This window comes from Pongo abelii, chromosome 17 (assembly GCF_028885655.2).
Source record: "Pongo abelii isolate AG06213 chromosome 17, NHGRI_mPonAbe1-v2.0_pri, whole genome shotgun sequence".
Classification (NCBI taxonomy): Eukaryota; Metazoa; Chordata; class Mammalia; order Primates; family Hominidae; genus Pongo; species Pongo abelii.
In genome coordinates, this window is record NC_072002.2 from 49,993,840 (window position 1) to 50,009,239 (window position 15,400).

General features: G+C 36.4%; 1 protein-coding gene across 2 annotated transcripts in view; it reads left to right on the forward strand.

The window, feature by feature from the left end:
• Positions 1–15,400, forward strand: part of GALNT1 (polypeptide N-acetylgalactosaminyltransferase 1) — a 129,941-nt gene that overhangs the window by 98,108 nt on the left and 16,433 nt on the right. For both annotated transcript variants that reach the window (XM_009252336.4, XM_054538201.2), the window contains exons 5-9: positions 4,247–4,454; positions 7,870–8,040; positions 10,012–10,129; positions 11,830–12,010; positions 12,998–13,137. In XM_009252336.4, the coding sequence (XP_009250611.2) occupies positions 4,247–4,454; positions 7,870–8,040; positions 10,012–10,129; positions 11,830–12,010; positions 12,998–13,137 (818 nt within the window). The remainder of the gene's footprint in view (positions 1–4,246; positions 4,455–7,869; positions 8,041–10,011; positions 10,130–11,829; positions 12,011–12,997; positions 13,138–15,400) is intronic.

The following is a 15,400-nucleotide window of genomic DNA, read 5'->3' on the forward strand; positions in this document are numbered from 1 at the left end:
TCTATTTGCTAGGAGTTAATCCCTCTGTAAGAAAATTAACCTAAGTTAATATAAGGAGAAATATATACAAACATTTATCCTGCAAATGACTTGTGCTTGGTTTACTTATTTGTCAATATTTGCTAGATTAAATATATTCTTCCAGAAGAGATACTTAACCTGAGATAAAATGAATTATTTTTTCATTTCCTCCTTTGTTTTTCTCTCTTGTTCTGTGAATGCCCAAGAAGGCTGTGTGGAATAATAAGTTTTTGTAGGAATATGGCCTAATTTAAAAGGTGCAGGGTCCCACAACAGGTGACAGAGAAACTCACCTATAGCAGTTCTCTCTTTCCTTTCCCTCATGCAGCCCTCACCTAACACCCCAATCTGTGTACATCCGTGAGAGGAAACTGGTGTGAGCAGGTGTCTACCTCACTGCTCCACCTGAGGCTTGTCTCTAGGCAGGGTCCTGGAGTGCCGCTCTAGAGTCCCTGCTCAGGGGTCTGATTCTCCTTTATCTTCCCGCCTTGGAAGCCTCAAATATCTGGGTTACCATTTCCGATATCTGGGAGACACTAGATCTTTGTTTTTGTGGTTATAATTTGCAGTCTTGCTTTCCAGGTTGAGAATCATCTAATGTATTTTTCTTTGGCTCCATTGTTTAAGTCGTAATTGTTAGACCGAGAAACCAGAGCAAGCTCTTCGCTTTTATGTAACTCTTTATATCTGCTTTTTTTCCTATTCATGAGACACATCCAAGGCACCATCATTTCTCACCTGGATATGGAAATAGACTAACTAGTCAAACTAATGTCTCCACATACTCTTACTCCCTCCCATCTGTTCACCATGGTGCCTCCAGAGTGAGCTTTTTTAAAGCATGCAAATTTGATCATTTCGCTTCCATGCTTAAAACCCCTCCACTAAGGCCTGTATGACCTGGCCCCACCTGGCATCTCCAGTCACATCTTGAACCATTCCCATACTTCTTCCCTCTGTCCAATTTTCTTCTTTCAGTTTGTTAAAGAATATCATCCTGCTTCCTATCTCAGGGCCTTCAATTATGCTGATTTTGTTCCCTCTCCCTGGAACATTGTTCTCTAGGGAACATTTATCTCCACCATCTCCCCACCATTGTTAACGTTGAATCATCCATCAGAGTTCAGCTCAGATGTGATGTATTTAGAGAGGCCTTTCTTGACCTCTCCATACCTGTCACGTCCCTCTGAAAACATCTCATAACACTCTACTCCTCTGCAGCTCTAACCAGGGTTTGAATTATTTTTTTGTCTGTTTAATAGGTACCTTCCCCCAGCAGACTGTATACTTTGTCAGGTCTATTTGCTTACCATTATCTCCTCAGTTCCCACAGTGCCTGTTATATAACAACAGTCTAGAATTATATAATGAATGGGTGAAAGAATAATGTACACTGGTATATTTAATCTTCACATTTACTTCTTCTCTGTGCAGACTTCCTAATTGGGTTGTGTAGCATAGATAGTGTGCCCATGGACTCTAAATACTTGATTTCAAGTTAACCTGCTGAGTAATTCTATTTATTAAAGAAGTATGAAGTAGGTGCTATAATTATTCTTGTTTTATTGATGAGGAAAATGAGGCTTAGCATGGTAGAGGAGTATCCAAACCCTGTATAAATCCAGAGCCTGACCTCTTAATTGCTGTGTACCTCACTTCTGATTGCATCTGGTGCAACTTTACTGTTACAGGATCTGTAATAAAGTCAGAATTTGGACGAATCCCTAGTTTATGTCAGAAGTTATGTAATTTTCATCTCAGAAAGTTATCTTAAGACTTAGAATTTATGTAATGTTTCTAATCTGAGAAGACTATTATTTTTTCATTTTATACAAAAAGCAGAGGTTTATATTTAGTAGAGGTTAGGAGTTAGATTTATTAGATTCTGAATTCCTTATTCTTCCTTACTACTCTTTAGAGTTTTGGCTAATATTTCTCAGACATTGCTGTGAATAGTGAAATTTTTCCCTGATGTTCACACTCTCTGACAACCTCACACTCTGAGAAATGCATAGGGATCCATTTATAGGCCAATAGTTATAAAGGTGTCCTAAGAAGAAGATTCTCCCTTGTTTTTAGATGTAATAGTAGCTTCTAACTATAATCTCTTAACTTATGGCTTCATTTTTGTAAAATGAGACTTAGATAGTTCCTAATCCCCCACCCATCCCTGAGTCCATAATTCTATATCGACTGAAAAGAAGACACCTATATCCTAATGGTATTGTGTGAAAGCAACAAAGATGTCAAACAAAGATGCCAAGAAAATTTGTGGAAGAGCAAATTTTGTGAGTTACCAGACCACAGAATCATGCATTTTTAAAAAAATTTTGTTCATAAACAAGACAGTATAGCTTTCAAAGACATATGGGACTTGGGGATTAGATAGCTTTAGTTCTGAAGAAACATTTTAAACTAATATTTTTGGAAAAACTTGTTGGGAGACACATCGTTTATGACACATCCAGTCTTGATTGATCTAAAGTACTAGAATATATCTTATACCCTGCTGCATGAAATTCTATCAAATTCTGGATACAAAGTATTTTAAATTTGTGCTTGATCAGGTGCTTCCACAGACCTGAATTGTTCTCTCCATAGATTCCCTTCTAGGATTCTCTTGTTGTAGATAAAAAGATGGGCTTTAAAGTCAGGCAGACCTGGGTTTGAATCTTGGATCCATCCCTTAAGCTGTATCACCTTAATCAAATTCATGTAATATGCTGAGCCTTAGATTTTCATTTCTAAATTATGCATAGTAACACTTAACTTCATAGGGTCATTGTGAGCAGTAAATGAGATAAAATATATAATGAGACTAGCATTACATATGTTAGCATTGTGCTAAACAGACACAAAATGTTAACAGTTACTACAAAATGTTGCTCTTCTCTGGGATTGGCACTACCCTTACCTTTTTACTGAGAATCAATTTAGATTCTTTTGACCCTAAGACTTGGTTCATAAAATCACAGTGATATCTTTCTGATAACTTTTTAGCTCAAATATTAGAAAATATATTAGCAGAAATGGGAAAGATCAGTGTTTTGGTGTAGTGGGACACATAGGCCTTTCTCTTTTACAGCTTTTATATCCCTGATTATTTCATTATTGAGTCATTTTGTCTTGTTGAGTCAAATAGGCAAGAATCATTTTACTCCCATTTGTCTTTTCCACCTCACTATGTAGGAAGCCTTTTGGATCTCTACTTTTAGTATTTAATTAATAGATATGAGGATGATCTCTCTAGGGGTCCCAGTAGTTCCATCTGAAATATTTTCTTCCCTAGAGAGCTTATCCTCATACTTATTGTATAGTGACTAGTTGGAAAGGCATTTGGCCATATTACCACTAATAGCTTCTCTAGCATAAATTCTATAAACCAACCTGATCTGAAAAATGTTTTCTCTTTGCTTTGAGGAAGTTGCACCTTTTCTGCTTTTTAAAGTCAGTTGTGAACTTTGGAGGTAAGGTTTGTCTTATCCTGTATGCTTGCCTGTGTCCTGAGGAGCATAACCTCTTATCTGAACTCTCCAGGATAGCTATTGATTTCATACACCCATACTCTCCCTTTCCCCTTTTGCCCCCTTTTTCTCTTTTCTTCTTCAATTGCCCTTTCCTTTTTAATCTTTTTTTCTTACACCTAATTGTCAGTTTAAGGATCTCTATTTGGCCTTGCAGTTAACAGTCCAGCATTTCTTTTCCAAGTGTGACCTCACTTTCTGCCTCCTGATTAAAACAAACAAACAAACAAACAAAAAAACGTATAATCAAAGACCATGGTAATCAACAAGACAATTTATTTGTGCTTCTGAGGAAATTTCACAATTTTCTGAACTCTACAGCTATTACATATTCTGTGTCTTCTCTCTGTTGAGGTCTGCATTTAATGCTTGCTTTGTATTGCTGATCCTTAAGCATGATTAGAGAAAGAGTTGAGTCTAACAGAGTTACTTAGTGAAACGTAGGAGCATTCTTATCCTTGGTTAAGTCTGAGCCCAAAGGCACTCTCCTAATTCTGCATATAATAAAATAGAGGCAGCTCTAGTCCATTCTCTTGGGGAATATAAAGGCTTCCTTTAGCAAAATGGGTTTATGAGTCAGGGAGCCTCACTGAGAGTGTTCAGTAAGGGTATGTTGAATAAATTTTCCAAATCAAAATTACTTTAATCTGAATAGTGCCAGGCCACACTGGTTTTCATGTTTTCTTTTGTTCATTTTCCAGACTTTTTGAAAAGGCCTTTAGAGAGTTATGTGAAAAAACTAAAAGTACCAGTTCATGTAATTCGAATGGAACAACGTTCTGGATTGATCAGAGCTAGATTAAAAGGAGCTGCTGTGTCTAAAGGCCAAGTGATCACCTTCCTGGATGCCCATTGTGAGTGTACAGTGGGATGGCTGGAGCCTCTCTTGGCCAGGATCAAACATGACAGGTAATTTTCTGGTGTCTGTAAGTTTGTTTTTAGTACATTTGTCCTAAACTATGTGGTGAGTTGCCAAATTCTATATTTTTTAAATAAATACAAAAGTAATTTCCTCCCAAGTTTGCTTTAAAGTATCCGTGAAGAGGACTCTAAAGAAAATATCCAGAAGACCACATTCTGAAGCCTGGCAGGAATGTTTGCAAACTGTTGTACTAATGAGGAGTGATTAGGAAGCATGTCGTTGGAATGTATACTATATGCTGTGTTCACCAAGCTGGAGCAGAACAGATAGATGGTGAACTCAGGGGAGACAGCATAAAACCCTTCACTTGTCCTTGCTCTCTAAAGCTAATGCTGGAGCAGGCAGATCCTCTCAGCTTGTAGTGCAGCAAGAAGTAGAAGAGAATGGAGAGAAGCACATTGTGTCCTGAAATGCTTAATTTTATATGGAAAGCACCATAATCTTAATACAGGAAGAACAGTGGTGTAATGAACACCTATGGTTATAGTTTTTCATGTTACACATTTTTCAAAGAACTCCCTATTTCTGGCTTAGTTCTTGTGCATCAGGAGAGAACCTGACTTCAGTCTGCTAGACCTATGTTGGTTGAATTTCTGCTTGTCATTGTAATTTGAGGTAGAGACTGTCCATGTTAACATTCAAGTTTAGATTTTAGTGGAGTGAACTTTTACTTATCAAGTGGAACACGGTGGGAGCTAAAGCCACAGCATCTATTTTGTTTGATAGCAAATGCTGGATCTATATTTTTCCCTTTCAAAGATGAATAAATAGGAAAACTCAGCATTGGGCCAATCAATGGGAAAGTAGAGCAGCTTTAGAAAAAGAACATTGCCCTGAAGAATCAAAAGAATAGGATATCTGTGTAAATTCTTTTCTTTAAATAATAGATGACGTTTTAGGGAATATTTGCTTGCCTGAAGATAACACACAACCCATAGAGAGAAAGCAAGGTGAGGTGATGACAGAAGTATGGAAGGAGTCAGCTGAAATAGCAACCACAGTGACTTCCAGTTTGGGCTGCATGGTGGATTCGATATTCTGAATAACTTTTCCAACTGAAAAAGCTGGATAAAAGGCAAAACAAATTTTAAATGCATCATTGAGTTGGCACAAAAGGAAGAAATTTGCAAATCTCGAAAAGAAGTGAGAGCAAATGTGCAGTCCAAACACTAAAGCCAGCTTTCGCGGGTAGGGTTTCTGCTGAACTTTGGGGTCACTAAGCTTCTGCCTTGAGAGACAAATAAGATGGAAGGATAGGAGACAAAAACCTAGGTCCTGCCTCAGGTGAGAAGGTTAATAGCAAACACCTGTATAAAGCTGGGATCTTGAAATCTGTATCTTAGTATAAAGCGAGAATGAAAAATAAATCCTACCAAATCAGAGAAAACTTGCCTGTCTCAACCTTGGTATGCGGTGGCAGAGGGGAAACAAATCTCCCCTAAGAATTTGTAAATAATATAGAAAAAGAGGGCACGAACCAAACTCTTTTTATGAGGCTGGTATGACTGTGATATGAAAACCAGAAAAGTACTACAAGGAAAATTACAGTGCAAATCTGTTCATGAATGCTAGTACAAAAATCTCACAATACTAGCAAACTGAACCAGCAATATACACACACACATGCACGCACGCGTGTGAAAAACATACCATGATATCATGACTGCTTGGTTTAGCGTAATATTACAAAAACTAATTCGTTTAATACATCCCATTAATGTGTTTTTAAAACTGTGATTACAAACTTGTTAAACACCTCTGATCACTCCCATAGGTACTGAAAAAGGGTTCACTGAAATTTAACATGAATTTATTATTAGAAAATACTTAGCAAACTATTATACAGTGGAAGTTTACTAATCCAAGAAAGGACAGCTTAAAAAAAAAAAAAAAAGCCTTTGCAAGCAGAAATCATGTTAATGGAGAAATGTTGGAAGCATTTTTTAAAAAGATGTGGAAGAAGATGTTAATGCCCTCAATCACCAGTTAGTATTATTAGAAGTCTTTCTTAGGTTTTGCAGTACTACAATAAATAAAGAACATTTATTTATTGGAAAAAGGAAAAGCATTGTTGTCAATTGTGTATGTGTTTGTGAAGAAAACGAATCTATACATAAAATAATAGAAACAATAAGAATTTAGCAATGTTGCCAAACACGAGATTACTATAGAAAAGTTCAGGCTAGAGCAGTGGCTTACGCCTGTAATCCCAGCCCTTTGGGAGACCAAGGTGGGCAGATCACTTGAACCCAGGAGTTCGAGACCAGCCTGGCCAACATGGCAAAACCCCAGCTCTACTAAAAATACAAAAAATTAGCCAGTCATGGTGGTGCATGCCTATAGTCCCAACTACTTGGGAGGCTGAGGCGGGAGGATCACTTGAACTCAGGAAGTCAAGGCTGCAGTGAGCCAAGAGTGCACCATTGCCCTCTAGCCTGGGCAACAGGAGTGAGACTCCATCTCCAAACAAAAGAATGAAAAGTTTATTTCACACCAACAAGGAATACTTAAAAAATATAATGTAAAAACAAAAGATACCATTCGTAATAGCAATGGCAGTCACACATAGGAATATGTTTATCAAAAGATTTACTGAAATTCACAAAAAAATCTTGAGAGAGAGATGGATAGGAAAGTCAATATCATAAAAGTATCAATTCTACCCAAATTCATATACAAATTCAGTGCATTTCCAATTGAAATCTCCACAGAATTTTCTTTGAGAGACTGTACAGGCTGATTCTAGCATTGATACTGAACTGTAAAAAGAAAAAAAAATAGTTGGGATGTTTCTGAAGAAGAATCAGATCTAAGGGGGCTTGCCCTACTAGGCATCAAGACTTATTGTAAAGCTGTGTTAATTATGGCAGTGGTATATTGATGCAGGAATTCACAAATAGACTAGTGAAACGGTAGGATCTAGAAACCAGCTCATTTTTGTATGTAATCTTGATTTATGACAGAGCAGTCACTCATAGTTACAGCAGAAGAAAAAGGGACCATTACATAAATAGTGGTGGAACAATTGGTTATCCATAGAAGAAATAAATGAAGTTGGATACTTACGGTATATCATAGTTAAAATCAGTCCCTTGAGGATTAAAGTCTTAAATATAAAAAACTAAAAAAAATTTTTTTTTAATTAGTTGAGTGTGGTGTTATGTGATCCCAGCTGTGGTCCCAGCTACTCAGGAAGCTGAGGTGGGAAGATCACTTGAGGAGGTTGAGGCTGCAGTGGCCCGTCATTACACTACTGCATTTCAGCCTGGGTGGTGACAGAGTGATACCCTGTTTCAAGGGAAAAAAAAAAAAAAGTAAAAACACTTACTATACAATTGTTCTATAGTTGGCATTAAACAGGAATGTTTTGAAAGATTTCTTAACTTGCTTTTATGACATCAGGAGAACAGTGGTGTGTCCTATCATCGATGTGATCAGCGATGATACTTTTGAGTACATGGCAGGCTCTGATATGACCTATGGTGGGTTCAACTGGAAGCTCAATTTTCGCTGGTATCCTGTTCCCCAAAGAGAAATGGACAGAAGGAAAGGTGATCGGACTCTTCCTGTCAGGTAATTAATTTGTCAGACATTTTCCCTAAATTGTTATTGGCAGAAGGTTGTGGAGCTTTGGGAATCATATCAAATGGATAAGGTGTATTTTGAGAAACGTGAAGCATTTGTATACCTTATGGTAGTTAACAGCCATCTTTCACATATGTGAGTGTTTTAAAGAAGGATTTCTCCTCTAATAAAATTAGAAATGTTTGCTTATTTTATAAATCTAGTGCACATGAGAAATGATGACATGCATGTTTTTTCATTCCTTTATGAACATTTGGAAATGCGTAAGTCAGATCTGTACTTTAATTCAATTATTAAGGATAATAATACTTAATTAATTGTGTCAGTATGTGAAAATATTACCCAAAACTGGGTCCTTGCATTAAAATATACAATTTTAAATTCAGACTTGTACCATATGGATGACAGTTATTGACTGGTAAAGTTAGAAAAGCTTGTATCAAACATAAAAATAGCTAGAATTGACACAAAATATTAAAAAAATTCATTAATCCATTTATTCTCTGATTTTTTTTCTCTACTTGGTCATATATAGATATTTTTTTCAGGATGGAATAAAAATCTTCATGCTCTTTTTAGAACATGAAATTGAGACCTTTGAGCTCTTCTCAGCCATCCTAGAATTTATCCCCATTGTATCGACCTGCTACTTCTGTATTAAGAGTTCCTTCAGAACCAGGCTTCAGCTTTTCTGTTTTTGGGCCTCCTGCATCTGCCTTCCCTTGAATTCAAGTCCAGTTCTGGCAACACTGAAGAGATTTTCCACTGACTGTGTGCTATTTTCCTTAGCCTGAGTTCTTAGTAGTAGTAGTGCAAGGGACTTTTCTTCTCTTTAGCTGTTAGTGCAATTCACTATCTAAATCAGGAGTTCCTAAACATTTCAAAAATGACAAACTTTTTTGAAAATCTGGTGAAAGCTATGGGTCTTCTCTCATGGAGAAAAATGCACATTTACATGCAGAAGATTTAGCACACAAAAAAACTCAGGTCAAGAAAACCCTGTATTAAATGATAATTCTGAATTTTGGGCTGTTTCTTTTAAATCCTTTTCTCATTCTTTTTTTCTTCTAAAATCAAAATAAGTCCAAACCTTTTTTGGAAACAACTGTTTCCTCTGGAAGGGCAATGAGTACATTTTAGGGTTCATCTTAAAATATAATCTTCATGGTATCTTTTGTCCCTGTAACTTAATTATTTTTTTCTCCTGGTTGGAGTTTACTTTTTCTCCATACTTGTTCTTTATAAAAATCAAATGGGCTGATATTCATTTATTTAAATCTTCCTTCATTTCTTAATAATTTCTCTGCTTAATTTCACATGTTCCCACTCCCTTTGCATACCTGAGCCCTATTTTGATGAATTAGACTCCTCTTTTGCAGAAAATATACCGTACAGTCAGGAAGGAACATGTTGATTTTATTCTATATTTTGTCTCCTCTCCTTAAAGATTTCTAGTGGGTATTGGGAAAAGGCCTCAATGTTTCCATCCAGTTTATCTTATGTGTTTATACTATTTGCCGCCCTTTAGAACGTGGCATGGTAACTCTAACCTCAATCTACTTGGTTAATATAGTCAACTGCCTTGAAGTTGCTAGGATCCATGGAGTGGGTGCACAGTCAGATGGAGAGGATTGTGAGGAACAGCTTTAATTTAAGGAGTTTGAGATCTAAACTCAGGACCTGAGAGCCGAGAAAGATAGAAAGTACTCTTAGGACTGTGACAGAGAGGGATGTCTGGGCAGAAGCATGACACAGCAAGTCTAGCAGTCAGCACGACCATGGTGCAGGTCATGTCTGAAGACCAAATAACACAGCATAAAACACAGAAAGCCCCTGGGGCGTATGAAAGTTTATGAAGAGTGTGAGAATAAGTACTTACTCAGTAGTTATAAATAGTTTAAAAACAAAAACTGATTGTAAATTTTAAATTGCTAATGGTATAGCATTATTGAATTTCAGGACACCTACCATGGCAGGAGGCCTTTTTTCAATAGACAGAGATTACTTTCAGGAAATTGGAACATATGATGCTGGAATGGATATTTGGGGAGGAGAAAACCTAGAAATTTCCTTTAGGGTAAGTTCCCTTCAAAAAAATTAATCTTTTATTTAACTTCAAGTATAGATATGCTTTGATTATTCATGTATGTCTACATAAAAAATAAAAATTGAATTTAATACAAGTTTAATGTAACTTCAGAGCCTTCAGTCCATAAAAAGGACTGATATTAAGGGTTCATTATAAACTATTGAAGCAAATAATTTAGTTACCTTTGAAGTTCAGCTATAAAACTTTCATAAGATTCCCTAGTTGTTTTTAATTTTTATTATTTTCAAGGAAGTAATTTAAGCTCTAAAAACTAATATAGTTCGAATATGCTACTTTGGTGCTTTACTCTCAAAAACATAAATTTCACATTTCGTAATATGCTTTTTATTTTAGTGTGAAAATTTTTTTTATATAAAACCTAGTCACTTTACCAGCTTTATATTTTTCAATAAAAACGCAAAAGAATTCTAAAATGACTCTAAATTAATTAACCCAGTCTACATATAAAGTCTTTGCATTTCATGTTCACTAGAATCAACATATCATTTAAATGGCATTGCATATTTTTGGAAAATAACCAACTTTAGACACATAGCTTATTATAGTGGAAATCACACTGACGTGTACTGTAATCTGAACCAGCGAGCTCACTTTGTTCCCAGTGAATCGCTTTGCCTTCTTGTCAAAGAGAGGGTTGGACTCTAGATCACCTTGGAGATCCTATCCAGCTCTAACACTTATAATCCTGGGAAAACTTGAAGGTAGGAACACTGAATATTTAACAAAATCAGAACTTTCCAAAATGTTATTTTAATTATAAAGAGTTATGAGATTTTTAACTTGGTGGGGGGAATGTATTTTGAAAGAAACAGAAGGATTTCATTAAATTAAGGATGTAAGCCCATACTTGATCATCTTTCTTTTGCCCCTTTTTTTGTTTTTATTGTTCCAACAAAGACAACAAAACATGCTTTAACTGTCTCACTGAAGAACTTACAATGGATCTAGTTTAGATTCCTAGGTTCTGTTTCATGTACAAGCCGTGACGCAGGTTTAGAGAGGGGTGAACAGATGAGAATCTGGCTGGTTACTCCATGGTCAGGTTTTGTTTGGTGGTTGTTTTTAACCATGAACCACATTAATAAATACATTATACATTCTGCACACACAAAACATAAAATTTAAACATTTTATGAAACAGTATGTCCTTGTTAACAAGTACAGGTTGCAATTCATCAATTTGAATTTATGATTCTCTTAGGAATAATGGCCTGCAGTTAGAAAAATACTGCTCTAGATCTCATATCTTTTCTGTATTTAGCCTTTAACCTGTGTTTTCTTTATTTTAATCTTCAACTTTTGGTTTGATCAGAACTCAAATTAGAGAAATGTTTCTCTTGAGGAAGCACTGGCTTTGTAACCTAACCGTACAGCCGGAGCCCATCATGTGCCCCTGATTTTGCAAAATTCCAACTGTGGAACCCAATAGATGTCAATACTTTTTAAAAAACTATCAATGTCATATATGGTCTTTGCTGTTATTTTCAGATTTGGTAGTATGGAGGTACTTTGGAAGCTTTTTACCAGTAACTATAATATGTTCCATTTAAGTTTAAACAAAAGCCAAACCCCTATTTAATTGAAAAGAAAAATACTGTGGGAAAACTAAGGTGAACATTTCCTGATTACTCAACTACATGTTACATGGTCATCTCTGCTGTTTTCAGATTTGGCAGTGTGGAGGAACTTTGGAAATTGTTACATGCTCACATGTTGGACATGTGTTTCGGAAAGCTACACCTTACACGTTTCCAGGAGGCACAGGGCAGATTATCAATAAAAATAACAGACGACTTGCAGAAGTGTGGATGGATGAATTCAAGAATTTCTTCTATATAATTTCTCCAGGTTAGCGTTGTTTTGCATTAGAAATACAAGGCTGTACCTTTGTTGACCCTGATCCTGGAGGAGAAGTAAGAAGGTTAGAAGTGAAGCTTTGAGCAGAGGTGAACACCTACCTCATAAGGTCATTGTAAGGAATGAATGAAATCACACACAGTATAGAAAGTGCTTGGCAGAATGCCTAGAATAATATATAATTAACAGTAATAAATTATCCAGGTCAGTGTTGCTAGCCCAGGTTTTACAGATGTTCTATTTTTTTTAAAACCTAACTGCAACATTTAGTATTTATTCCTGTGAAGTTTCATCTTGTTAAATTTTCAGCCATTTTTCTAGCTTATATGACTTTTTCTTGATTCTTGGAGTTTTCATTCAACATAACAAAACCACTGTTTTTGCAGTGGGTCATGAACGTTCTCTATAAGCAGGCCCTCGATGCTGTCATAGGAGGCTTTTGTCAAGTATCACAAGGCCACTGAGAGCCCAAAACATGCCACAGGGCCTTCCTTCCGGGAACTTTGCTATTCAGAGTTTTGTAGGAACAGTTGTTCCATCAGCTATAAGTCGGCCTGACATTGTTACTAGTCCATCCTTATTTTTTAGTTACTGCAAGACTGTCAAGTGGCAGGGTGCACAATTCAGTGAGCTGTGAGAGAGAAGCCTGACTGCAAACAATTGCTCTGTTTAATATTTGAGCAAAATAGACCTTGATTTTTTTGTTTGTGCCTTAACATATATTGAAGTTTACTGATCCCATATCACTTATATTTCATTCTCACATAAATGTAATTTTTCTCTGAAAAATTAAAACACATTTTAATGTATTTTCCTTGCTTTATACTTTTGGTGGATTCATGGTGTCTCACTTGTATAGTCACATATCACCCAGCTGATACCACTGTTCTGATTCATCTGGCTTATTAGATTCAATATATAAACATGTGTAACCTAAAACAACACTAATAATTCAGAGTCAATTATTTCTTTCAACAGGTGTTACAAAGGTAGATTATGGAGATATATCATCAAGAGTTGGTCTAAGACACAAACTACAATGCAAACCTTTTTCCTGGTACCTAGAGAATATATATCCTGATTCTCAAATTCCACGTCACTATTTCTCATTGGGAGAGGTAAGAAAAATATATATATATTCTATGTGGTTATTATGTTCTTACTTTTTTATTAAAAAAAAATAGAAGTTAAACTTCCAATAAGGAAAGTACCTTCATTTAACATTTAACTTCTCTTGCTTCCTTCCTCTTTCTTACCCCATAAGTCTAAACAGTATTCTTTTTTTCCCATTCCTCCTCCCTAAAAGTTGATTTCCACTGAGTTGGTGCACCTGGAGATAAGCTGTGTACTGTCGAGTCTGTTTTTCCCTATTCTGTCTATAGTGATGTGTTTCCTAAACAGACTGCACCATCTGCAACTGTGGATCTGTAAAATCTGTATATATATTTAAAAAAAAAAAAAGACTTCTTTGCAGGTCTTTGTGAACTTGTAATTATAAGATGGCTTTTAGAAAAAAATATGAAGCCAAGTAGGGAAAGAAATCCAACCTTTTTGTGATAGAAACCAATAGAAGGACAAGATTTCCTTTTATAAGTCATGGCAGCAAATGATGATATGTGTAGACAGGGCCACAACCAGGCCTATCCCAGGATTAAATCTCAGGAAAAATGGCCTCCCACTCTGAAGAAGGTTGTCACTTCTTCAGTCCTTTCATTCATTCAACAAATATTTGAGTAGCTAGTATATGACAAGTACTATTTTAAGTACTAGGAATACAGCAATAAGTAAAGCAGAGATCCTGCTCTTGTTGATCTTACAGTCCATGCGTAAGACAGATTATGAAAGGCCCACAATATGCCAGGTGGTGATAAGGGCAGAAGGGATAGAGAATGACTGACAAGTGAGCATGGGTAGTAGTACTGTTTTATGTAAGGAAGTTGAAAGAGTAAGGAAGTTGAAAGAGTCCTGTCAAGGTGATTTTGAGCAGAGATCTGAAGAAAGTGAATGAGCAGGTCATACGAATTTTTAGGGAAAGAGTATTCTGGGCACAGGGAAGAACAAGTATAAAGGTTTCTAAGATGACAATGTACTTAGCGCATTCCAGAAACAGCAGGGAGACCAGTTGTCTGGAATAGAGTAAACAAGGTGGAGAGTAGTAGAAGATAAGGTCAAAGACAAAGTGAGGGTCAAATCATATAAAGCTTTTAGGTTATAGTGAGAATTTTGCATTTTGCATTTTATTCTGAATCAAATGGAAGCTATCGAAAGATACCAGCAAACTTCCACTAGAAAAGGATCACATTGTATGCTACGTGGAGAAAAACTATATGGAAACAGGAGTAGAGCTGGTGTATTGTTGAAGAGAGTAAAGGATTATGTCAGGTTTCTATCAAGCTTGAGACACTGACTGTAGAGTTGCCATTACTGAGATGGGAAAACCTACAGGAAGAGCAGATGCTCAAGGGGATCAACAGTGTAGTTTGGGACACATCAAATTTGAGATCCAAGTGAAGATATGAATAGGTCTTTACATTTAAGAATTTTCAGTTTGGGGGAGAGGTTGTGATAGAGATGTAAACTTAGGTTGTCAGCATATAGGATGGTTTTTAAAGCCACAAAACTGTATGAGGTCACCCGAAGAGGAGAAAATGTTAAGTATGAGAGAGAAGACCGAGGACAATGCCAGAGGGAACGCCACAGTTTAGAAATCATGGAGATGAGAAGGAATCAGCAAAAAAGATTGAGGAGTATGCAGTGAAATAGGAGAACCTAGAGAGTGGTGTCTCCAAGACTAAGGGAAAGACGTATTTCAGGAAAGAGGAAGTGATCAGCTGTATTGAATACTGCAGAGAAGTTGAGGAAGATGAGTACTTAGAATTGGTTATTGCATTTGGCTAGGGACATGTTTTCAGTAGCCTGTCTCACAGTGTTGAGAGAGTTCCCCATGGACGTTGTTAAAAACCCTGTTTTGAAGAGAGAATGTAAGAAGCAACATAGATGAATGTGTACAAGTCTTGCAAGGAATTTTCTTGTAAAAGAGAGAAGATAAATGGGTGGTAGCTGGAGGAGAATATGGGCTTAAAGGGGTTTTTATTTCTTTATTAAGATAAAACTGTGCTGATATGAGCAACCCAAAAGAGAAAATTTAAAGATGCAAAAGAGCCAACTTAACACCCATTAGAATGGCCACTATCAAAAAAACAGAGAATGACACATGTTGGCAAGGATACTGAAAAATTGGAACCCTTGTGCATTGTTGGTGTGAATGTAAAATGGTACAACTGCTATTTAAAAACAGTATGGAGGTTTCTCAAAAAATTCTCAAAAAAGAGAACTACGATATTATCCAGCAATTCCACCTCAGGGTATGTATCCAAAGGA